The 25,303-nt window shown below is 39.2% G+C and overlaps 3 protein-coding genes across 8 annotated transcripts in view; 1 reads left to right on the forward strand and 2 right to left on the reverse strand.

Moving 5' to 3' along the window:
- Window positions 1-1,124: 1,124 nt before the first annotated feature.
- Window positions 1,125-13,568, reverse strand: LOC143208687 (sodium-dependent neutral amino acid transporter B(0)AT3). 5 transcript variants are annotated; one of them, XM_076423317.1, is made up of 14 exons: window positions 13,456-13,568; window positions 11,370-11,641; window positions 10,978-11,173; window positions 10,743-10,858; window positions 10,542-10,649; window positions 10,025-10,108; window positions 9,799-9,960; window positions 9,585-9,695; window positions 8,623-8,824; window positions 8,341-8,540; window positions 8,065-8,266; window positions 7,641-7,800; window positions 6,989-7,252; window positions 1,125-6,645 (listed from the first exon to the last, which is right to left on the reverse strand). In XM_076423317.1, the coding sequence occupies exons 2-14, from the start codon at window positions 11,553-11,555 to the stop codon at window positions 6,450-6,452; spliced, it is 2,187 nt and encodes a 728-aa protein (XP_076279432.1). In that variant the 5' UTR covers window positions 11,556-11,641; window positions 13,456-13,568; the 3' UTR covers window positions 1,125-6,449. The 5 variants fall into 5 exon arrangements, with proteins under 5 accessions (XP_076279432.1, XP_076279434.1, XP_076279435.1 ...); XM_076423319.1 differs by having other exon boundaries at window positions 11,370-11,638; window positions 13,456-13,554; XM_076423320.1 differs by lacking the exon at window positions 13,456-13,568 and adding an exon at window positions 12,657-13,449.
- Window positions 13,569-15,698: 2,130 nt separating this feature from the next.
- On the reverse strand, window positions 15,699-17,127 carry LOC143208702 (uncharacterized). The gene is made up of 5 exons (XM_076423361.1): window positions 16,718-17,127; window positions 16,417-16,552; window positions 16,105-16,262; window positions 15,913-16,025; window positions 15,699-15,840 (listed from the first exon to the last, which is right to left on the reverse strand). Exons 1-5 carry the CDS (start codon window positions 16,861-16,863, stop codon window positions 15,794-15,796), a joined length of 600 nt encoding a protein of 199 aa, XP_076279476.1. The 5' UTR covers window positions 16,864-17,127; the 3' UTR covers window positions 15,699-15,793.
- A 1,168-nt stretch (window positions 17,128-18,295) lies between these two features.
- Window positions 18,296-25,303, forward strand: part of Lpcat (lysophosphatidylcholine acyltransferase) — a 31,061-nt gene continuing 24,053 nt past the window's right edge. The window contains exon 1 of one of the 2 annotated variants that reach the window (XM_076423347.1): window positions 18,296-18,861. In XM_076423347.1, coding sequence (XP_076279462.1) covers window positions 18,736-18,861 — 126 coding nt within the window. In that variant the 5' untranslated portion in view covers window positions 18,296-18,735. The remainder of the gene's footprint in view (window positions 18,862-25,303) is intronic. The other variant, XM_076423346.1, reaches the window with a different exon arrangement.

Below are 25,303 nucleotides of genomic sequence, written 5' to 3' on the forward strand. Positions count from 1 at the left end.
GATGTCGATCGCCGTGGTGTTCACCTCTGGTCCACCTCTGGTCCACCTCTGGTCCCTCCGGTTCTCCTGGCGCTCCTGGTCCCGCAGCACGTCCGCTCACGCCGCTTCCCCCGCCCCGACTGATTGACTGACGGAGAGCTCTTGCCGAGCCGCCGAGGGCGCTGAGCTCGAGCGGCACCCCCCACCCCACCGAATATCGATCGATGTCGATCGCCGTGACAATTATTGATAAATTTATTATTTCTAGCTGGTTAATGTTTATAACAATTCCTTTTGCTAATGATGTTAACGAGCACTCCCTTGACCACCTTGCCATCTAATTTTTTCGTAAAAATAGGCAATAAAACTCGAGATACAGAATAACTTTTAAACCATGAACATTTTCACCTATTAATTTATTCAACATAATACTATGATACATTTATTAATTCTAGCTGTTTAATGTTTATAATAATTCCTTTTGCCAACGATGTGGACAAGCACTCCCTTGCATGACTGCTTCAACATATTTCTGTTCTGACAGATCGATTCTTGGAACATTTATGTATAAAACAGTGCAAGGTAATAATTCTCGTTCATGAAATATTTTGAAATTACAAATTGAGGTGTCTCATATAAAATTTGAAGTAGGAATTGTGTTGATTTTCCTAAATTTATGCTTCAATATTTCTAGGAATTTTTTGTCCTTGAGTTTTGCTTTTAATCAGTGTTGGGCAATAAATAAATTTATTTAAATAATGATTTAAATAACAAGTTATTTGTTATTTGGATATTCAAATAAAACGCAAAAAAATTATCTATTATTTCAGCAAGTCTAAATGAATTTATTTAAAATAATGAAGTTAATTGTTATTTACAAATACAATTTGCAATGTTTTTGTAGACGAATTCTAAGAAAGTCGAATCAAAAGAAAATCTTTTTTTCCGTGGTAGTAGCCTTTTTAGATCAAAAATCAATTAGAATCGTACTAAATTCTGTCATATTTTATATCCTGGCATTTTTTCAAAATTTTCAAGAGCCATATACTTGCATAAAGATAGTTATCAATATATTTGAATAGGTCTGCAATGGCCCCCGATATAGTCCGGTTAAGGGTTAATTAAATCGATCAAATAAAATGTAGTTATAGATCCATATTCACGCACGGTATTTATTTTAACATTCAACTGACAACAATATATATATGTACAGTTTTACGTATACGTAATATAAGTGTATATATATACTCGTATTTTTATATGTGTATATATATAAAACTGATTATATATATATACATATAATTGTAACATTAGCTACCTCCCGCATCTCTGTGTATCTTATTTATTTTATTGCACAAGCTACATCGAGGTTTGGCTATCTGGTACGATGTATCGTGAATAAAATTTAAACAACACGAATCTCGTCTCTGAAAACTAACTTCGTAGCCCACACTCTCGTGTCTCCTCGGATACACAGCCTTCTTATCTCACGCGTTAATTGCATTTTAAATATGGATGGACACCCGACTTCTCGTACACACCTATCGTTACCGATCGGACACCTCTAAAACAACAAACGGAAACAACGAAGTCCAATCGATGAAAATTTTACTATAAAAGTTGATATTCCGTATTTTTTTTATAATTTTATCATTGATTAAGCACGCAATAGACTCTAATAGTATTATTTTATTGACACTATTTATTTGTTTGAGCCTCGAGCGCTCGCAAACAGCACACTAATGTCAACATATTTATCGAAAATATCTAGAAGTTATTGTCTATGTGCGACTAGACATATTAAATACAAATCGATCTAAAAGAATATTTATAAATCACGGCAACTGTGCGCAAACAGAATATTAAATACAAATTCATCTGACTTATTTGTAAAATATTTCTCACACGTGGCTAAAAATATTAAGTGCAATAGAACGTGTTTCTTAGTTAGCTACAAAAATACAATAAATAGCGTATATCGTTTGCTTAACGGTTATTGTCGGGCCGAACGTCGATTCAATCGAGTAGTCTAGTCGATCGACTACTCTTTTTATTCAGAGCTCCTTTCCTGTTTATTTGCGAAATATTCATTATCAAACTCGTTCAGCGTTGCTCTTCTTTAATGTCTTGCATTATTTGTACTATTTATTTCCATAAAAAGTAACTGAATTTTGTGACGACTGAATTTTAACTCAATCGAGATAAAGTAACGAGAAAAAAGCTCTTAAATACGATTAATTAAAGAGTGCTTAACTTTTATTAACCTAACAATTACGTATACTTGTTATACGAGGTGTCCTGCAGTTGTTAGTGTAAGCAAAATCTATAGAAAACTCGTGATAAATTGAACAATTTGTCTGACTTACTCGCTGTTTCTAAATTAAATTATATTGCAATAAAAATTTCAGAAAAATGAAATTTTACATTCTTGCTGTGTGTTGAAATTAAAACTCAATTTCTCAGTTGTATTACTAGTTGAAGAACACCTCGTATTTTATAAGAATTTGGTAATTATTCTAATACAATTGTACGATAGAAGACTTACATGATAACGTTGTCGCTCGAGGCCCGAGCCAAATATTGACACGAAAAACGGAAATGCATTCGATATTATTGTCTGGTATTCCACAGTGTTTCGTGTTTATTCCTACGAAACGCGCCATGGTGAAAGAAGGATTTGTACTATCCATTTTCGGGAGATTCTTCATTTGTTGTGCATGGCAAGTCCTCGTCCGCGTTTTATTGTCGTTTTACAGTTTAAAAGACACTTCAACAATTATTTACAGCTGATCTATGTTATACGAGTAAACATAACACATAAGCCTAAGTAAACCACCTAACCGATCGGGAGCAACCGAATTATTGTCGAAGGCAATCATTTAATTAATTCAATGAGAAGACCTTAGCGTACACTATCGTTAACGACTGTGTATGTATATATGTATATATATATTTTTATATTTATATGTATATGTATATATAACGTAGCATTATCGTTTCGTATTAAATCACTCTTATGTTATCATAGTTTAGCACCTTCTTGATAAACAAAGAACGATCTATGTGAAGGTATCTTAAAAACGAGAAGAAGGTATAGCTATAGTTAATCGAAGACAGGGATCAAATTTTCTCGTTCTTATAGGTGGCCAATCTTTTACCTATTCCTGATATTATGAGATCGTTTTTTTTCGGTTTGTAGTATAACAGATTTGCGATCAACAATTTGTTAGAAAGGGGTAAAGACCATACCCAAAAGCGCACATACAAAATAGAGAGATCCGAAGTACAAATAGACGTGATTTGAGCGCATCTCGCTATTGCTCTAGTCTTCGCTACTAGACGACTCTTTCATCGAAGGAATAGATCTGTGTTAGCTAACTGTAATCAATCGTTATTCCCAATTTAGGCAGTTAGACCGATTTGGAATGTAAAAACTCTACCAAAAAAGAAAAACCTTATTTGCACTATGAAATGAACTAACTTGGCGCATTTTTAGACTACCCTTTGAAAAATAACTAATCAATAATCAACATTCATCTTTTGATTATACAAATTAATAATTCCGCGCCTGTTCTTGTACATGTACATTGACTGTATCTTTTGCTACAAATCGTGAAATATCAATAAACAATCATTAAACAACGGGTGTTTATGCATTTCTGCTACGCGTGAATCTTTAAAATTCTAGAAAATGTTGAAGTTATTTTTGCAACACAGTCCATGCGAATAAAAATTCGTGTAACAATCCGCAGTGTAATAACAACCATGTCGATACAGGTTTTGCACTCCAAATTCACCCTTTTGCAAGTCAAATACACTCTTTAGCAAACCAATGTCAACCTTTTGCAAACCAATTTCATCCTTTTGCAAATAACGTGCTCTTCAGCAAGTTTTTGCAAAGAAAATCGAATCAACTGTAAATTAATTGTTAAGAAATACAAAATTTGATTTATTGCAAGGATGTTCATCAAATACTTATTTAAAAGTAATTACCAATTCATTAATTTTGCAATGTACGAAAACAGTGTGCAGATATGTATATTCATAAGCTTTTATTGAAGCTTATTGAGTATTGAGTCTTATTCTGACTTCTTCTGAACTCAAGGTAATTTCAATTGTAATTAATTTTAAATATTCTTAATGGGTGAAATTAATTCTGCAAAATGTCGAATTTGATTTGCAAAAGGGTGAGATTTATTTACAAAAACGTGAAATTGATTTGCAAAAGGGTGAATTTGCAGTGCAAAACCTGTACTATGCAATGGATTAATGTTAATTGTATTTCGGACCAACAGAAAATTTGGAATAAATGATCTGAAAAATCCGTGAAAGTGTGAAAAGGAAACGTGCTATTCCTTCGATTCGACGCGCCAACTTCACGATTTTATAGGCCTCTGTGAATGTGCAAGAAGTGCAGTGCATACATTGACCATAATGCCGGATTCTCGAATAATTAATTTCAATCGGTTCGATTGTGTTTATTGTCACGCGATGTCTCTTCAACCTCGAGTCTTATGAAATTTGTTATTGTCCTTATAATATTAGAATGCTCTCACTCTCGAGCCCACGCTAAAATTGCAAATGAATCCTCGCGTTTGATACGTTTTTGATATGCGTTCGTCTCAACCTTCGGTATCGTTCCTGATGCCTTTGTGATCCAATTGCCGATCTAACCGATCGATTCTCTCTGTGAATTGTTATTCGGTCTGTTCTCTTAGTAAATACTCCCTTCTAGATATGTAACCGTTTCGATAAATTGATTCGACGCTATTGAAACCATTGGTAAAAGAACGGGGCTCGGCGAATTCTAACACGCGTCGCAAGTAATTGGCATCGATGCTTCCTTTTTGTTCTTCTCTTTTTTTTATATATATAAACTTTGTACGTGATTTTGTATTAAATTCGAAGGAAAATACAAATCGTTCAATTTCGGAGAATCGATCAGGAGCTAGACACCTTACAAAACGGAAATTAGTATAATGATACATTCGGGAACGTCCTCGTCACGCCCATTGGACGGTTCCTACTCTATCCTTACATTTCACATAATCTGCGACCGCTAAGCGCAAAGGTATCTTGTTTCTAAATTTAACGTTATGCTAGTTCATTATTTTTTTTTTCTGTTTCATTAATGATTTGCGATCGGTTTTAAGTTCACCTTTACGAATATGTATTGCAAATGCTAAGATGGTGTGTTACGCGCTAAATAGTTCATGCATATACGATACATCTCGCGAACGTTGTTACAGTTCCACCGATTCGAGTTCTTTAGAAAACATCTTGCAATCAACGAGACTTTCTTACGAGCACTTTCTCTTCTCTTCTTTCGATAATCCGATTCTCTCGATAGAAGAAACGACGAAATAAAACTTCTAAAACCGTACGATATCGAGATGTATTATATATTTATATATAACATGGTTTTTTGTAGATTAAAAAACTGCAAGTTCAAACTCGAGACGCAAACTTCGTGCCGTTAGCATCGCCTGCGTCGAACTTCCAGTTTCACATGCATCTCTTCGTCCTCGTCTTATTGAAAATTCCCTACATGCTCACGATATATCGACCGGATTAATATTGACATGTGTACGCGTTGTCAAATGGTTCAGAAACTCGAAAAACAGCGGACATTGCCAAATGACGTACGACATTACCAAAAATGAGACACGATTCCTTCCTGTTCTCTTTTACCCAAATTTCTTTGTGTCCTATGTTTCTCGCTGAAAGAGAACTGCTAGAAACCATTCGGCGATAATTGATACACTCGCAGACCAGATTGCCTGTGTACGTATGTTTCTTCTTCATGGTAATTGACGCGATATCTTTGTACCACTCTATAGAATCCAATTAACCGTTAAATGGATCAGTGCATCTTTAAATTCAATTACACTCGCAGCGTTTCGAGTACTGCGAAGGCAAAACCACTTATCAATTCGGTAAGAATCACCATGAAACCTAGAATTGACTATTCAACTAATCGTTCCAAGGGACATATCAATATCATCTAAAATTAATTAATTCGATTAAGAATAATCATAGTATAAACTGATGGTGGTAAATTAATTTATAAGTGTGTTGTAATAATAAAATAAACACAAGGGGCGCGTTGATACTTCACTAATATTGACGCCAGATTAAGACTCCCACTCTACCCTTCCCCTTCCACGACGCTATTCTCCCACGCTTCCGCCATAGCATAGTCATGTGACAGAAGATAACCCTATTCCCCTCAAATTCCGCGACGGGCCACAAATGACTCTGGCATAGCATACGGAGGGTTAATCAAATTAGGTCAATTGTTACACTTTGAAAATCCACTTAAGGGTTAACGTCTTTGAAGATCGACTTCGAGCTACAATGTGGGCTAAGTGTCGGGAGTTGAGGCGCGTTGAAAAATGAGAGAACGCTGTTTTCCGGTCTATGAACCTTTTAAACACATATTAGCCCAACATAGGCGACGACAACCATTCCTAGGTGAGGTCCTCGTCGTCGTCGCTGGGACCACCGGTCGGACAACAGAATCCTTCGGATCCGTCGCTTCTTATGCAGAACAACAATGTCTCGGCGGGCGTAACTTCGTGCGGCATGATCCCATGAAACTCTTTCAAATCCGCAGCGGGGAACCAAGCTTTCTCGTTATCTTCGATTATGAGTATTCCGAAAAATCTAGATAGGAGAACAGACTATTGAGAACCCTTTCAACGCCAGCTTTCCAGAAATCTACAGCGACTCCTACTAGCATTCGGACACTGTTAAAAAGACGATTACTTTTTTAATATTGGACCATATGATTTGAACTTCTGTCAGATGTAAGAACAACTATAAAGTGTCACGCTTTATAGAGTCAGAGAAGATTGAAAATCTTCTTGAAAAGATTAGCAAACTGTAACGATAACGTTAGCTACCATTTGTTAGCCAGACCATTTCAATTGTACAAGGAACATTTCTAGTACGATCACGTCTGCAAGAAATAACTGAGCTTGTTCTATGAAGACCTATATTATGTTACCTGCAAAGAGCGACCGCAGGAATCCAGAGAACAGATGCAAGAATAAGAACTCCGATGAGAACCAGAGCCCACATTGGCCACTCGTGTCTCTCCGTGACGCCTTTGCTGGCGATCCAAGCCGGATACCCGCTACCGTCAACGATAATTTCCACGATGGAGGCGACCAGGATACTCAACATCGCCAATGGGCTGAGATACTTCCAGCAGATCAGCCAATAAAGACCTGGACGGTTTCCGGTCATCAATTCGATATCATCGGCGAATCTAACAGGAGAACACTCTTAACACTTTACGTTCTTACAATTAGTTCATAGTATTTAACCCTACAACACTCTGTTACATGCCACGTGTACCAATGGTGGTAACGCTGACATATTTATTTAATGCACTAAAAACATATATTTTATAACAAGTTTAACACTGTAGAATATCTTTCCACCAGAAGAATAAGGGATTATAAGAAATGCAGTATAGAACAAAACACATAAGTTTTAATTGTCAAGCAAAAACGGCTCGGCACGGGACGTGTTAAGGAGATCAAAGTAAAGAAATTCTAAAATAATTTTCTCTTATAATATCTTCATATATCAGAAAATGTTCGGAGTGCTAAGGGTTAAAAATCTATAATTCATATCCAAAGATTTCTGCGTACCTCTTCAAACCGTACACGTAAGACACAGCGATACACTCGAAGAAGGCAATGATTAGCAAAGGGAAGTTCCCGCTGAAATTATCAAACAGCACGAACACGTAGCTACCGGCACCATGGGCGAACGCCATTGATATCATGCAGCAGACCAGACAAATTCCACCTGATAAAATATATTATCGTCATGAGAGAAACCACATGATTGGTCACTGACCAATTCGGAGGGAGCACTGCGGTCAGTGATCAAATGAATAGGGGTATTGCGGTCAGTGACTTCGTCAGGGCAATGTAGGGATGCAAGCGAGAGAAGGTAACGAACTCGTGAGATAACAGCATAATTCCATCTGTCGGCGTTGACAGATGGAGACTGTTACTTAATATGGTAATTAGCTACGTAACATGGTAATCGTGATATAACACGACTGACCTGTGAGAATCTCCTTGCGCAAATTCGGGAACAGCTTCATGTCCACGATACTTGTGACGACACCCTCTAAAGTACCGAATTGTGAATCGATACCCAAAGTGAACAGCATGAGGAAGAACAACACCGACCAGAATTGAGCTCCGGGGAACTGATTGATCGCTTCCGTGAAGATAATGAACGCCAACCCAGTGCCCGACGCTGACTATAACAACGAAATAGGAACTCGTGAAGCACTGAAAAGAGAAGTAGAGAATTTTAATAATTTTATTTACTGACATTATCCAATTCTTTCTCGAGATCGCACTCGGGCAGCTCGGGCATGAATAGATTGTCCAGAGTTCCATTTCCTGTTGTAATATTTAAAAGCGAGCCAGCGATCGGTAGTTCGTCCGGTATTTTGTTCGGTCCGAAGATACTGAGAATCGTGGCGTTCCTGTCTGACAGACATTGTTCGTACACCATGGTCGCCTTGAATCCTGCAACCACAGCGTTAGGAGATCGATGCGTCTAGACACGCGACCGATAGCTGAATAATTCCGGTAATACGTGGATAATTACCAATGATGGAGAACACAACAATCCCTGCAAACATCGAAGTGAAACAGTTCGTCATACTGACCATAATAGCGTCTCGATAGCAGTTATTGTTCACGGGATTGTAAGACGAGAACGCTATCAAACCACCAAATGCCAGGCCGAGCGAAAAAAATATCTGTGTGCCCGCTTCCAGCCAGACTACCGGATCTGCTATTTTCCACCACTGGAAAAACCGGTATTTTACATTTAAAAATGCATACGGTTATATCATCTAGACGTATTCTACGTCATTTTGTAGCTCTTAGAATACTTTTTAACATCGTGCCTCGGTATTAAGGTGGTAGACTCGTTTCCAGGATTGCAAGGGAACGGAATGCGCCTTCTCGTTTCTCGGTAATGCAATGATGGGGTTTTTCAGTAGTCGAAAGCTCTAGATAAAAGATCAATCCAGGCCGCGATTGCCTTGAAAAGTCCTATTTTTACGTTTATGAGGCTTAATTTGCATTATTCGGCAGCATGTACTCTGTAGCAGCTTTATGAAAATAGCTATTTACGTGCGCAGCTGTATGCTTTCGAATAACGGAAATTACGCTGCCGAATAATGAGAATTACGCCTCGTAAACGTAAAAATAGGACTTTTTATCTACTTTTGATTACTGAGTAACCCCTCTTTGCATTATCGAGAAATGAGAAGGCGCATCCCGCACCCGTGCAATCCTGGAAACGCGAGTCTACTCCCTTGTATTCTACTCTCATTATTTCTTCTTTAAAAATGATAATCTGGAAATGACAATCTGGAAATTCGTGCACTTTACGTAAAGCAAATGACAAGAAGAATTATACGGTAATGTTACGCAATAAGTAGCAGATATAATTGGAAGTAAAATATGAACATTAGAAGTATTAGGAACACTTGAAGAATTATAAAATGAGTACATTACGTTTAATTTAACGATGTAGTGATTTAAGACTCGCAACATTACCTTCGGCATAAAAAGGTGGCGCAAACCGTCGGACATGCCCGTCAGTGTGACGCCGCGGAAGAAGAAAATGATCAGAACAATATATGGAAACGTGGCAGTCACGTACACGACCTATAAAAAACATAGCAATTGATAAAGGTGTTTCACAACTCGACCAATTGATTTTGCATTCTATAGTGATGCATCGAGTGTTGAACACTTTCTAAAGGAATACCTTCCCTGAAGACGCGATTCCCTTGATCATGCACATATAAACGAGAATCCAAGCGATAACCAGCGCCAGCGCAATTTTCCAATTGAATAGCTCCGGGCTATTGATGTCCTTCGATATCATCAGAGTGGTCCGATACCAAAAGTATTGTGTAGGACTGCTGACCTATGGAATTAGCACCGGTTGCGGCGTAATTGTCTTCATTAATCGAAGGACTAATTGAACTTACCACACACTCCGGCTCCGGGGCGTACGAGCCGTTTTGGAAATACACGTTCGGACATTCCGCCCACGGTAACTTTGATTGGAAACTCTGCCAGCCAGAAGATTCGTTTATTAGAATCGCCGATGATCGATATTAACGAGTTTACTATTGCTGCTCGTTTCTATAGGCTCTCGATAGAAATTGCTGGATCGGTTTAGACTACTTAGAATTGAGAAATTGAATGCTTCGGATAACGACAAATCAGTAAATATTTCTCTGGAGTATTTAAGACTTTGTTACGGAATGTACTTCCCTGCGGAAAACATTTGTAACGCTTACAAAAATCATTGAGCCGGTGTAATTGCAATTGATCATCTCGTACATTCAAATAAGCAGAGCATTTTCTAAATTTAAATGTACTTCGTTTTAAACACACATCGAACAGCTTTTATCGGGAAACCCTGTGTTATTTTTCGGTGAGGGGTTCAGGAAAGAATTCAAGCAATCGTTTACGTGTGAGCAATGTTTTCTAGGGACTTACTTGAACAAAGTAGAAGAGGCACCAAGCGATAATAGTGTTATAGTACAGAGCTACGTTGAAGGAAACCACGGCACTGCTTATTCCTATGCCACCCATGTACGGAGAAACCTATTGTAAACACGACAGACAACTCGTGAATGCGTATTCAAATATATTTCGATTGTTTCTATAATATTATTCCATGCATCGCGCGACGATCACCTGATTCCACACGCCGATAGCGCCCTTCCGTAATCTCTGGCCAATTGCCAGTTCCAGATAAAATATGGGTATGCCCTCGATCGCCAGCATCACGAAGTATGGTATTAGAAATGCACCTGTTTTCAGAGTCGTGAACATTAAGAATCAACAAGGCATCGACATTGCATTGCGTACAGAAAAATTCATATTTTTTAATCGATCGAAAAACTTTTATGTCGCTTTCGTTACCACATACCTCCGCCATTCTTTTGAGCGAGATATGGGAATCTCCACACGTTCCCCAGGCCCACTGCGTACCCGACAGTTGCTAACAAAAACGTGAGTTTGCTGTCCCAATTTTCCCTCTCGTCCTCACCGGCTTCCGGTCGAAATGTCGTTTTCCCATCGTTGTTGCTGACTTTGCTGCTCCCACCCCCGTTTCCTGGTTTGCTCTGCAATAAATTAAACAAACGAGAACTGATCATCTTCTTAATCTTTCTCGGATCGTGGATAATTAGACGAAAGTTATGTCCTGGAGAAAATGTAACTGGTTTTCTTTGTGATCTGTACGATTACTTTCACGAAAAATTTGTAGATAATCTCTTCCATACTGATCTCGATCGCTAAGATTGAATTGCGAATATTTACCTTTGTGTTAGGACTGGAGTCTTCAAAGGCTGCGTTCGTGGCACCGTAATTGGCAGTACTGACATTTTTTCTGTTCTCCGCCACCAATCTTCCTCTCATCTCCTTCATTTCGAGTCTGTCGACGCTTTTTTGAGGCTTTAGGTCGCGCGAGCTTTGCCGACGGACTAGATGGGCTGTGTTCGCCATTCTTTCTTTCTGTGGCGTGAACCACGGGTTTCTTTCTTTGCTAGAATCAAACGGAAATGCCACACGCGCCTATGGACTCCATCCTGCTGAAATCAGTCGTTTTTAAATCGTTATAAATCCTCGTGCACTCTTGTCGACCCTCCGGCGCGTGGGCGAATACACCCGATCTCTCGTCTACGATTTTCTTGATGAACAGAGTTATTTGTGCTTATAGATCGTTATTTAATCACATACGACTGCCGCGAATAAAAGACGAATTTAATTTAACTATTGGAAACCTCGAAACGAAATTAAGCGGATCAGAAAATAATGCCGAGTTTCTTCCAGTCTGTTCACCAGAGGGTTAAGTAACGTTCAGCCGAGTTCACGTAAATTTACTATTTATAAAACTGAATGAATTATGTGAATAATCATCTACGGGTTTAATTAAACTACGTGCAGTAATGGTGCAAAAACACATTAATCATTCGTTTGTAGTATAAAAGCTGTCTGCGTGTCCTCTACTCTTTTGAGACTCGGCGAACGAAATTAATTGCCAACAGTCTGTTCGTATCCGACGATTATGCACATACAATTCGCACTACAAACTTCAAAGTTTCAGTGGCGTATACGAGAGAAAACAAAAAGCACTTCTCCAAAGTGTAGTCGTTCAAACGGAACGTTTAGTTTCTCACAAATATTTTCGCTCGAGCACTGTTCGCCGACTGTTTCTCGCCCACTTCTGCAAACGCAGCTGCTAATCCATCGTGTGCGTGTTAAACAAAATTGTCTGAATTTGCGCAAAAGAATTTACAAGGCAAAAACGTCTTATTATTCGTAACCGTTAACCGTACCGTTCAAGATGAATGAAATCTCGACGATTCTATGGAAATGATCAAGTAACCAAGAAAGTTCATGCTGCATGTACAGCTATTACTGCTTAAACTTGAGCTTACGTATGCTAAACGAAAGCTAATTCGACGAAGAACTGAAAACTTGAACAAAATCGAAACGTTTCCTTTGATTGAATTGAAAGGTGTCAACCGTTCCGAATATAAATATCGTTCGATCCACTTCGTATCATTGATCTCTATCGATGGAAGCACGAGCAATCTTGGTTACCTAATATTTACGTGACCGTGCGCGCAGGGCGGCCGTCGAAAGCGAAGTCCGTGGGAGCAGGGAAACTCGGAGTAAACAATAGACAATAAAACAACGTGTCGACCACTGATCTTCCGCTCGAGCCTTCTTTCTCATCGAAGCAAAGCACTCGGCAGAAACGTCATCACAATCTCCCAGTGAAAGAATCCGTTGCTGGCTGGGAAGAGTCGCGAAAAAGGGGGAGAGATATTTGCTTTTCAGCTTCACCACGTCCCTGACCTCGTACGCGAGATGCCTCGAGAGCGAGCCGAGAATCGCATGACATTCCGCGAATGAAAAATCGTTCTTTAGCCGCGACGATCTGTGACAATCTCGGAAAATGAAGAAGCAGAAATCGGTGTTCGCGAGATACGAAAGAAAACGAACGTTCGTCGTTGGTTCGCAGGACCAACGGGCGACGATTCAACGCGAGTGACATATACTATTTTCCCCGTTGACGTCATGGGAGGACCGATCGAGTGACATTCCTCTTCGGTTGCGAAACCGAGCGCGTAATTTTTCCGTGAGAGAATGACAAATGCTGAAGAACGGTTCCGTGGAAACGAAGAATCCCGTTTGGGGCCCGCTTGGACGCACAGGGCTGCGATTTGACATGATCGCGTGGACCCGGGGAATGATTCAAACGGAGAGAACGACGTCCCGTGGTTGACGGCGAACCGGTGTTCGCGACCGCGATAATCGAGCGATTCTACGACGGAACTGACGAAAAGAAAAGCGTTAGTTCTTTGTCAGGATGTATCGTTTCGAGTTCGTCACTGACCTGCTGGGGTGAGAGAAAGAAAAGCGCGAGGGCCTCCTTATGGGACGAGGAGCAGTTAGCTACTGTGGCACCCTCTACTACGATGGTAACTTTTGAAATCACGATACCCCACGGAATCAATAGCAAGCGCCGGCGCCCCAATGCCTCCGTGTCCCACAGACCGGAATATGCGTGTACCCCTTTCGCCGAGAGAGATTGGTCGATGATCGACAAAACCGTGTGCGAGAAAGCATGGCAAATGTCACATCGCGACATCGCTCTGTCCCATTAACTCCGAACACACGAGGCTTTACGGATTTCATAACAGAACGATCGATCACGATGAAAGCTCCTGTTAGATCCTGGTCACAGTGTACACGTTGCACGAAAATTGGCAGCGAGTTGCATGATAGTCGTTCGCCACCTCAACTGTGTGACTATGGTCAATACAAATATTTGGCTACTTTACATTCACCCTTTCCGAGAGTTCCTTGAGCCTTTGTCATCAATCTCCGAAATTACTCGCGTCTACAGATCCTCGATTATGCTTGATATAAATAGTTAATGCGGAAACTGCTGCTATTCCTCGTTCTCACTGTCTACAGCTTCTGGTCATCAGAATTAAGACCACTCTACATCCTCATCGTTTTTCATATCGACTGCCACATCGCCTATATGCGATTGACACAATTTTTCGTCCAACTTTAAAATTTAATTTCCCTCGAGATGCGGTCGCCTAAACTGAATTTCATTACGATTTGTGGGATCTAAAAGCTTCGACGGATTCATCATTGTTATTTTAACAGTGCAGTTTTATCGACCGAATCCGCGTACGAGTTAGAATAATTTAATCCAGCCTGTGCACTCTGTAGATTCTAGAAGATATCGAGAAGAATTACTTCGAAGCCATTGCGCGTAAACATTTTTGCTGAGAAAATTTCGAAAATTTCGTATCGCATTGCGCAGATGCTGGAAGGCTCGTTTTCACGGATATATTGATGCAGATTTTGATCCGTAGGTGTGACGCCGCGACAACGCATTTCAAAAGATCAAGTAGAAGCGTTTGACCTTTACGAAAACTGAATCGATACGAAGTTTATATATGTATGTTCGTCGAGTCTATGTATAGAAGCGCATGTTTAAACACGATGTGACAAAAAAATTAGGGCTCCAGCCTATTTTCTTGGATCAGCATCGACAGTGTTACGTAAGGGAAATTGTTCTTTGGCAAGTGGTTGTTTCCTTCCATTAACAGCTGGTCCCATTACGCAGAATTCAGGTGAAGAGGCTAAACCGTCGGTGACAATAATGCGATCACCGTTAATATTGTCCCGGGCGAACGCTCGTTTCGATTAAACATGCTTTTATGGTGACGGACAATCAACGAACGTTTAAGTTCCCGAGCCGAACGAAAATTACAAGATAATTTCGTTTCCCGGCGAACAGCTGTCGATTTTGTTCGACCGAAAACACCGTTCGATAGATTCGCTCCACATTTGTCGCCAACAGAATTTCCGTCGCTCGTTTAATGCATAAAACCGAAGTTTTAATTGAATAGTATCCTTTAATGATGCTTCAGCGGAAACTGTTAATTATCGGCTCGCAATACTAGTGCGACAGTGTGCGATACATATCGCAAGTTGCAAACAGAGGGGATTAGTCCCAGCGTCAGTGGAGAAACGCGCCTTGAATCATACAAGTAGTATAACACGTCGTTGGCGCGACGGCTCCCGTGATGATTAAAGTAACACACGCGTAACACCTATTTTATAATGAACACTGTTAACGCGAACACCTCAGAATGTATAATTTTCACATTAAATTTGAATACTTCTGCCAACGAAAATCAAAGTAATGTTATCCGTTTCCTCCAAACCGGATTGCTTCGAAAAAATATAGCACATTATACAATTTTATCACCGGAAATTGTGAACCTAAAAAACACGAATCTCTTACCGAATTTTTTAACTTGTTTGTTTCTTTAATTAAAGCTTTAATTACGAAATCATGCTCAAGAGAGCGCAGCATAAATTTCTCAGGTTTTGTTCGTATAAGCTAAATAATCCAATGTCAATCTTTGATCACGATTACTCCACAATATTAAACACGAAGAGGAGTATCCGACCATAGCTTTATTTTTAATTTAATTAATAATCATATTGATTGTCCCTCTCTCTTCAGGCAAATCAATTTCTGCGTACCTGAACGTGTATTGAGATCTGTACATTTTCCGAGTCGTAGGGAAGGATAATGAAAAAAATAACTAGAGAAAAAGATATATTTATTTCTTAAGTTTTCGTAAGAAAGGCGGCTCTCTAGTAAATTTTTCTCTTATACAATCTGAGCACCGTAAGAATGCTCAACGAGCAGTCTCCTTGATTAGGAACTGCGTGAAGCCCAATATTTCTGAAATATATAATATAAGTAAGCGATAAAAGCGCTAATTAAGTAGAATTTTAATGAAGGATAAGTGCTCACGATCGATCCGTTCTCTCTTAAATCTGTCCTCAACGAACGAGTTCGTTAAATCTTCCATTATTTCCTCGTTTTTGAAATTGTATTGATTGATGTTTCCACTGATCCGTAGATACCTTGTTTTATGCGAATTAAGTAAAATTGTCACAGTGGGTATAAATAAAACTACGTAATACGAATATTATTAAAGGATACAAATTGTGATAATAGTTCAGTCCATCCATGGCCCATTCTAAAAGTAAATTCAATCTCGGTCTGTAAGGGGTTCCATTAACCAACTCTTTCATCGCATCATCGTTCAATGAAACCTTGCTTCGAGCCTCTTCCAGATTTTTATAACGAGACCTCAGGTTCTGAAACGAAGCTTCGATCGAGAGACTCGCACAGAAAAATTGCAAAACTTCATCCTAACGTTACTTTCTCAAAAATATTATTTATTCAAATAATCAACGAAGAAACGATTGATTCGATTCAATGTATAAACAATTTTTCAGGAGAATGAAATACTTGATTGGCGTGATTGAAGCGATTCGAAATATCCAGCAGCAACGCAATTTCGTTGTCGATTCCTATGAGAATTTTATAAATCAATCTTCCGTGTATCTCGTCCGTTTTGCAGAAATCTGCGTTATCGACCCCCTCGCTGTAACACAATGACATCTCTTGATAAGACGGTGAACTCTCTACCGTATCGAGCGTTCACATCGGTCGCAAACCGTTCGTAGAGTTTCCACTCTGGAAACTGGTCCGAATTACTCCGAATGTCCGAATGGCAATAATCATATGGAAAGTGGAAAGTAGATTTTACCTTGTAACGAGGCGAAGTTGCTCTAATTGGTTCTTTAACGCTTGCAGAGGCCTTTTGGCTTCCTCTGACAATTCCTTCCATTTGCAATCGACTTTTTCCAACTGTGAGAAATAACTGATCAAATGTTTATGCAATTCTACTGCCATAATTTATAGGTTACTTCATGGCACCGTGGTTACTGCATAGACGTTAGAGTGCGCTACTTGAAGTAAGCGCCGTTACAAGAACACGTTGCCGTATGCTCGAATGTGACTTTTGATAAGAATTATAATGTTCAATGATGTGCCGCGCTAACGTTAACACTAATTTAAGAAACAAAATAAAATGATAAATGTTTCAAGTGTACAATTTAGTACGTGTTTCTACATATTGTCATCTCTGAGAGCTCTGTATTGCGTTTCCCCATTTTAACGTGCTCTAATAACATCGTGTTCGAGCATTTATGGAAGTGAAAAAGTAACGAATGGCCACAATTAATCGTTCTGCTCTAATTAAATGGTGAATTGCTAATTGCGGTTTCGAATTACATATTTGATAACTAATACTAGTTTCCTTGTTTCAATCATATACTTTGACTATTTACGCGGTTTTTTATAAGCGTATTCAAATTTTCGTTTGATATACTGCATCATTCGCGTTTCATAGTTATGTTAAATAATTATCAAAATAATCGATACACTATGAAGTAGTAAGAAAGGAAGGAAAAGTATACAACGATTGATTGTAAATAACACAAGACGTAAGTGCCACTTATTTGTTCTTCTGCACCCTGTTGTTACACGAGTTTATAGAAATGCTGTTCGACTTTGATAAAAATTGGATAATAATCCTTGGAAACTGTAGCTTTATCTTACCTTGACACACAATGAAATTATAAGTTACGATTAGTACAATTATTTTTAAACAATCAATACCTTTGACAATGAGGCAATGGAAACCTCGAAGTTAACGCGATACTGCTACCTATAGTACGTAATCGACAGAAAATAAACATTACTTACGATCTGATGATACAATTTTGAATTTCGCGATCGAAATCTTCATTACGAGTGCGTATCGTTTAATTTTCCAAAAGTATTACATTCCAATCACCGAACGTAGACACATTGTATACAAGTAAATAGACGATTAATAGTTACTATTTCTAATCAGTAGACTGCGGATTTTATGCATTTATGAGAAAAATGAGTGGGTGTAATTTAAAATAGCAAAAATATTAGAAAAATTTAAACGTACTATCATATTATTCTCAACCTACTAAACATAAATGGGAGGAAAATAAATTTCTAATACACTCCAGTGCGTTGCAATTCAAGTAAGAAATTTTTGTATTGCATAAAGATCCGCAGTCTACTAATCAGTCATTTACAATTGATATTCACAATCTCCACTTGATTATTAATCGATGAAATACAAAATTTCAATCGATCGATGTCTCCAGATTGTATTTATTGTGAAGGGGGTCTGGGCAGTGCGTTTACGTCCCTGGCCCATGTTCGTGCCCATTCGTGTGTTGAGGGGGGGCCGTTGGGTGGGGGACCGGGAGAACTTTCGACGAGACGACGCGACGCAGTGCGCACGCATCTGACAGTATCCCCGAGCGTTCGGTAGAGTTCGGTAACGGTCGGGAGAGCGTTTGGCCGGTTTGTTCGGTCGAACGAACCGCGAGAGCACAGTCAAGCTGTCAAGCACAGTGTACCGTTGACCAACAACCCTTTCGCGTGCAAGGATGTTTCGTCACGGCTAATCAAACCTCCCCTTTCTCTCTCTTTCTCTCTTAGTCTCTGTCTCTCTTTCTTTCCTCCCCGCTATACATCATCGAGCGCGACCAGTGTACCAGGAAACGTCCAGGGTACGTTGTTGGAACTTTCTCACCTGGCCGATTCGTATCGACGTTTCGCGGCCGACACAGTGCGTGACTCTCGGCCGAGCAGCCAAACCGTGCAACTCTCATCTGGCCTCATCCCACCCCGTCGTTCTTTCTCGCGCTCTCTCTTCTTCTCCGGCACCGGAGAAACATGGACGAGACGAACGGGAAAATGCGGAACAAGTCCGAGGACGTGGACACCGCATCCCTCGGCGCTGACATCCTGAACCCGTTCGTACACCGTCTCGAGCTCGACACAACCTACGACAAGCTCAAGGTCAGTGGTTCTCCGAATCCTTCCCGTACACGGGAATCCCGAGAGGGATCGATGCTCACGCGTCCCGAGCATTTTAGGGGTTGTCGAAGTCGGGCCGCCACGGGGAGGGGGGGGGGGCGCCCCAACCATCCTAATCGCGGGGAAACGACCGTACCTCCCCCAATGTTTGGCATTGTTCGAATATTATTATTTTTTAATCAAAGTGTGACACGATATCGGCGCACAGGTTCGATCAATGATGACACACAAGCAATTTTACAAATTAATTAAACGCTCAAATTTTACACATGTTTCTTCTATCGATCGTATTTGCTGATAATAAATTTTTAAATGTTTTCAGCGCAACACAAGGAAATCATCTTGCAGTACAACTTTGTTTTACAATACAGTTTTGAATAATTAAAGAAAAAGAAATCCATTATTTTTACGTTATCTCAAGCGGAGAAATGATGGATTTCTTTTTGCCCAACCTAATATTATAATAATTATCGTATTCATTTTTTCGGTAAAAAATTGTTCATGTTCGAAGTGTTGTAACCTCGTGAAACAATGTCGTAAATAGAATGTTCGTTTCCGTCTCATTTTAATTTTCTTATTTACCAATGTATCCTTCACTATACAACGAGTGAGAAAGTTCTTGTACCAACAATACAAGTTCTTGTTGCAAAAGCATACGTTCTTGTTTCAACGATTTTGCTAAGTCAATGTTCGTACAGACGTTAAAATTCTTTTTATTTGAAGATTGGAGTCTTACTTTTATAATGACACCTCGGTGGCCGTTGCGTAGTTGTTTTGACCAAGTTATTGAGAAGTGAATGAAACGTGTGCTGCCGCATTAGAGCAATGTCTATTATGGCATTCGACGCGGACATCGTTCGACCGAATACCGTGTATATGTACGTTTACTTCTATGTATTGCGTGTTGGGTGGCGAGCAGTTTTTCAGTTATCCCAGAATTCTTATATTGTTTAATTTACATGCGTGTACGACGTCGCAGCAAGCTTCGTTAACTGTCAACATTACTCCGTATTCGTCACCGAGTATTGCCATCACACTTTTCATTCAATGTTCAATAATTTGACAAAACAAAGTCGTACAGCGACCATCGAGCGGTCGTTTTAAAAGTGAAACTCCAATCTTCAAATCTATGTTGGCTTGATTTATTAAAAAAAGTTTTTATCGTTTCGGCGAATGTTTGAATCTGCAACATTTTTTAAACAAACAAGTATATTCACCACCCGTTACATAGCGTGAAGAACATTGTTGAGAAATACGATCAATGAATTTCGAATGTAGAAGGCTCGAGTTTTAAAATAAGACAGGAACGAATATTTTACGAATTGTTTCATGAAGTTACAACACTTTCAACAATTTTCAAACGAAGAAGTGATCCTTTAATTTCGCACGCCAGTGTATAATTGCATTATTATAAATATTTATATAACATATTTATATCCATTTCGAGGCGGACGAGTAGATTAGGCTTTTAATAATCGTTTTAACAATGTCGGAATATATCCTCGGTTTTCATTAAACCAGAATGGTCGTTTCGAATGACCTAGAAAAATGATCTTTCAGACGCATTTACGGTTATTTTATCATGGGTCAAATTATATATCTATTATTGCCTTAATAACACCTTAATGATCACCTATGTATATGTTCTAGGAAAGATAATTATCATCGTATCATTTTGAAACAATGTGCATTTAGCAGATATGTATATTTTCTAAATTATACTTGTTTAAAACGCGTCGTACGTTACACGCGTCACCCGTTACAAAATGTTTAAAGCTAGAAATCAACCAAATTTATTAGATCGAAACTGTTCTTTCTCTCTGCACAATTGCACCCTGTTTGAATATCCTTTCAAACCTAAACTTTTACATTAAATATTAGGTTGGCAACTCAAATTCACAATATTTTGTTTAGCAACTTCTTTATTGTATCGTTATAACCTCATTCAGTGACCATTCCGTTTGAACTGAATATCATTGGAAAGCTCTGAATTTTGCGACTAATTTGACATAAAATACTCGTGCATAAAAAATATGGAGGTTGAGAAAAATGTGGTGGTTGCGAACTTAGTTGCCAACCTAATAATTACTTAAGGATGTTCTGGAGGTATATAAAAACGCAACAAAATTTTTGAAAATTTGACAAGACATAATTCTTACTAAATTAATGTAATTACCAAAGTTTGGGTTCGATTCACTGCACCGTTTAAGGATTACAGCAACTTAAAGTTTGCACACTGGAGAATTCATAAAATTCCACTTCAAACCCTATTAAAACCTTGAAAAAACGCAACTAGAAACAACTACAGAGCACAAAAATTATAAACTTTTACGAAACGTCAAATTTATCGTGTTGTCTCGCCAATATATTGATGGATTTCGAATTTCTTGTACTTTTGTCTCCCATTGTACCTCCAAATAAACCTTCCGCCATATTGTGGCACGTAATGCCATTATTTCGCCGGCTTTCTGAGGAATTTCTGCGGCTTCCGGTTAGAGAACTTGAAAAGGTTAAAACTTTCCCGACGATCGATCAGAATTGGACTAACAATAAACAATCTGTGATAACAGTCTTAGCAACGTCTACCCTATCATCCGATTGACGAATAATAAATGTTTCCATTATACAACGTGCACATACAGCATCGGTTAGCACGTGGCTGTCGCACAAGACTAATCTGCGATCTTATCGATTCTGTGCGCCAGCCAAAAGAACGAATAGTTCGCGATACTCGTCGCGCGTATTTCGAGTGACGACGCGTGTGAAAATATTATTTTTTCTTGCCACGTGCGGACGTGCGCGCACCCAAACCCTTTGCGCGCATCAATGCTAAAGCGATCCGTGCTGTCGCATCGCATAAACATTCAGAGCGAGATGCAGCTTTCAAACCGAGACACAAAAGCGTGGCACGACGATGCACGCGCGCGTGCATCGGGCATCAAGAAAGGGAAACTGTTACAGAAATCACTTTGGAATCCGGCACTCGTGCTAAAATCAGGCTCGCTTTGGTAACCACCGCCACGGAAATGTATTTTCCTTCGTGTGCGACGAGAAGATAGAGCTGGCCGTTGGATGTTCCATCGCTCAAGGATGTCATTGGTTCGTGTGTGCAGCGTCATTATGTAATAGGAACCCGGTGGTAACGCGAGGAAAGATGAAATTACAAGGAAAACCAGTTCCAGCGATTCCAAACCATGATATTGTAATGATGGCATTGTGATCATAAATCGAAATAAATTCTTGACGCGTCGACAAAGAAGTTAATTTTCTAATTGACACTTCCTTTCGGTCTTGGCATGCCATTTTATTCTTTGGATACCAAAATTACTAATCGTTTTTTACTCAGTTTTCGAGATACATATTACGAATCGTTTTCGAACGCCTCGGAAAATTATCACTAGACTGCGGATCTTTATGCATTTGCAAAGAAATTGGTTGGGCGTGTGGAAATATGTCAAAATGAATCTATTGTTCCACTCAAGGAACGATTTGTTCGATGTATCGTTCAATGCTTTCTAGCCTGAGTGATTCTCGATTGACGTGTGATATTTAAATCGAATACACGTGTTTTCTGTGTGTGCTCATAGTTGTGTTAATAAAACTTCAATAAGTTAATTTGTTTGATTAAATACATAATCTAATAGGGTGGAATATAAAACAGTGAAAGATTAGAATAATTTCAGAGCATTGCGATGTTTTTACTGTACAAAGTCATCGAAGGATGAAATCAATTTTTATTTTATTCCTGCTGCTCGCAATCAATGCAGAACATTTTTATTTTGCATCAAGATCCGCAGTCTAGTTATCACAATTCAGTTGTACTTATTATCGGAAATGAAATTGAGGCTTTTCTATATATGTAGCAATTTCACATGATTGGAGCGGAAAGCGAGAGTGCTACGCATTCAGTGTTATTGAATTTCGAAGCCTCTGCCTTATTCGTCTCGCTCGACAGAAAATCTCTTTAGCTATTACGAGAACATCGAACGGTGACGCGTTGGATCGCATTTAATAAGCTGAAGTAGCATTCGGCTCTAGCCTTCACGACCGCTACGTTGGAACGATTTCGTTTTCCGTTTGTAAAACTCAATTTGGAGAGACGCGACGAAACAGTCTTAATTTTCTAGATGTTTTAGTTTGTTTCGTCATCGAAAGTAGGTTTTTATAAGGTTGATATTTTGGCAGATCGTAATATTAAATTGTTCGATCCAGAACGCTGCAGGACGGGAATATTGACACCCTTTGGTGGAACGTGCCTAAGCACGTGTATAATCTATTCGGGGATGGGGAGGCTCATGTATTTCGGACTCTACTACTACAATTTTACTTATTCCTACAGCACAGTAGCCTTCGGTGACACTTTTGCCAGCGAGATTGTCCGTAATAGGCACGTTGTACGTCTAGAGCACGCGTGGGCACAGATATTGCCCTGTGGGGCGTTGCCCTGGCTCGTAGAGAGCATCTAAGCCACGCCTACTCGGGACACTTTACGTTGAGGACGCGAGATAGATGAACAGCAAGGTAGATGAAGCGTAAGATAGGTAGAAAACAAAATAAATAAGATGTGAAATATTAAAAGAACAAGTCAGATGCAGTACAAGATACTTGAACGATAAGATAGATGGGTTATAAGCTGAAACCGGAGACAGATGGAGAACATAATAGATAGACATTAAGAAAAAGAGTAAGATAGATTGAGACCAAATACAGAGTAAGATAAATGCATTGCAAAATTTTTAAAAATCAATATAGATGGGGTATGAGGTACTGAACAACTAGAGAGATGGAGAGCACGATAGATGAGCGGTAAAAAATAGAGTAAAATATATTGAAAACACATATGTAGAGAGTAAAAGAAATGCAGTACGTGATGCTTGAAAAACAAGATACACAGATGGATGTTGGGATAGAAATTACCAATAAGTCAAACAGAGTACAACGTATACATATATAAAGCACAAGATAGTCGAAGAGAAAAAGTTAGAAAGACACTGAATTGGGGGATAAGATACCTAGATGAAGACTGAGATAGGTGGAAAGTAATATTAGAAAGCAAGATATTTAGAGAATCAAATAGATGGAGGACAAGATAGTATCCTGTCACCATAAATGCCAAACTAAAGAGATTCGACATCTCTTCTTCTTCCTAGATGGTATTTCAATATAAGATACAACAAGAAATAATTTCGCCATTAGTTGGAACAAAATAAAGAAGCTATTCGTACAAAGGACACGTTAATTGTAAAGGCTTCTTAGCTAAATTAAAATTTGAAGTCTCTAGCTCATCGGGAAGTTAGTGTAAAACAATTGCAAAATTTGTACCGAACAAATAGACAGACAAACAGACAGACAAACAGACAGACAAACAGACAGACAAACAGACAGACAGACAGACAGACAAGAAAGCGAGCTAATAAAAACGTGGTAATTAGATATTCGTTCGAAAACATTTCACATTGTCGAGGCCTGCGTAATACGCTATGTCCTTTCAGAAAAATTTTATCAACGTTTCGCTAACATTGCAGCTATTATAGTTTCCTCAGGGAATCGGACGACGCGTTGATAGCCGCACGCGAATCTCTGATTAGGCAAGCGAGCGGACGAACCGAACGACATTGGAGGACATTGTTGACGACGGAAATTATTTCAGAAAATCGCCTGCCGTGTCTTCGGTTTCATTAGTTTTCCACTGGAACGTTGAAAATGTGTGCAACGATTATTAGATACCTGATCGGTGACCTGGGCGCAACACGAGAACCCTTTCAGCAAGCAGTGCCCGTAGAATATTCGATGGTACTTTCTAAGCTCGTCCCGTGCGCGTGTAAATACATCATGCGCAAAACAGCTCTCGTTAGGAGCTCGTTTTTAAAAATTCCTCGTCCTGGAAAGCCTTGACACTATTACCGAGCATCGACCTGAATACCGCGGAGTTCATTAATTCGCGTCATAATATAAACACGACATGAAATTCGTGATTTGTATGACGGATTTTCGCGAGGCGTGCACGCGCTGGCATTGACTGGTTCATTGGGAGTTTCTCAACGAAAACTTGCGCGCACGACGCCCATTCTTCTGGAATACTAATTGTAATCTTATCACACGACCGCCAATCGCCGCGTAGGTTACAAAGATTCGCTCCGTCAGCAGTTAGTGACGTTGCAGAGGCCCGCACAGGTAGATATTTCTTCCTTCTCGCAAGATGGAAAATAGTGTTGCATACACCGAGTTGGCAAGAAAGTAATTTCGGTATTTTAGTGTGAAATGGAACCCAATTCTTTTTATTCAAGCAATGAACTTTAATAAATAAGATATTTTCCCTTTTGTTCGATGATCTTTTGCAAAAAAGAATAAGTAAAAAATATTTTATTGATTAAAGTTCATCGTTTGAATAAAGAAATTCGATTTATTTCACCTTAAAATACCG

Source organism: Lasioglossum baleicum, chromosome 5, assembly GCF_051020765.1.
Source record: "Lasioglossum baleicum chromosome 5, iyLasBale1, whole genome shotgun sequence".
Taxonomy (NCBI): domain Eukaryota; kingdom Metazoa; phylum Arthropoda; class Insecta; order Hymenoptera; family Halictidae; genus Lasioglossum; species Lasioglossum baleicum.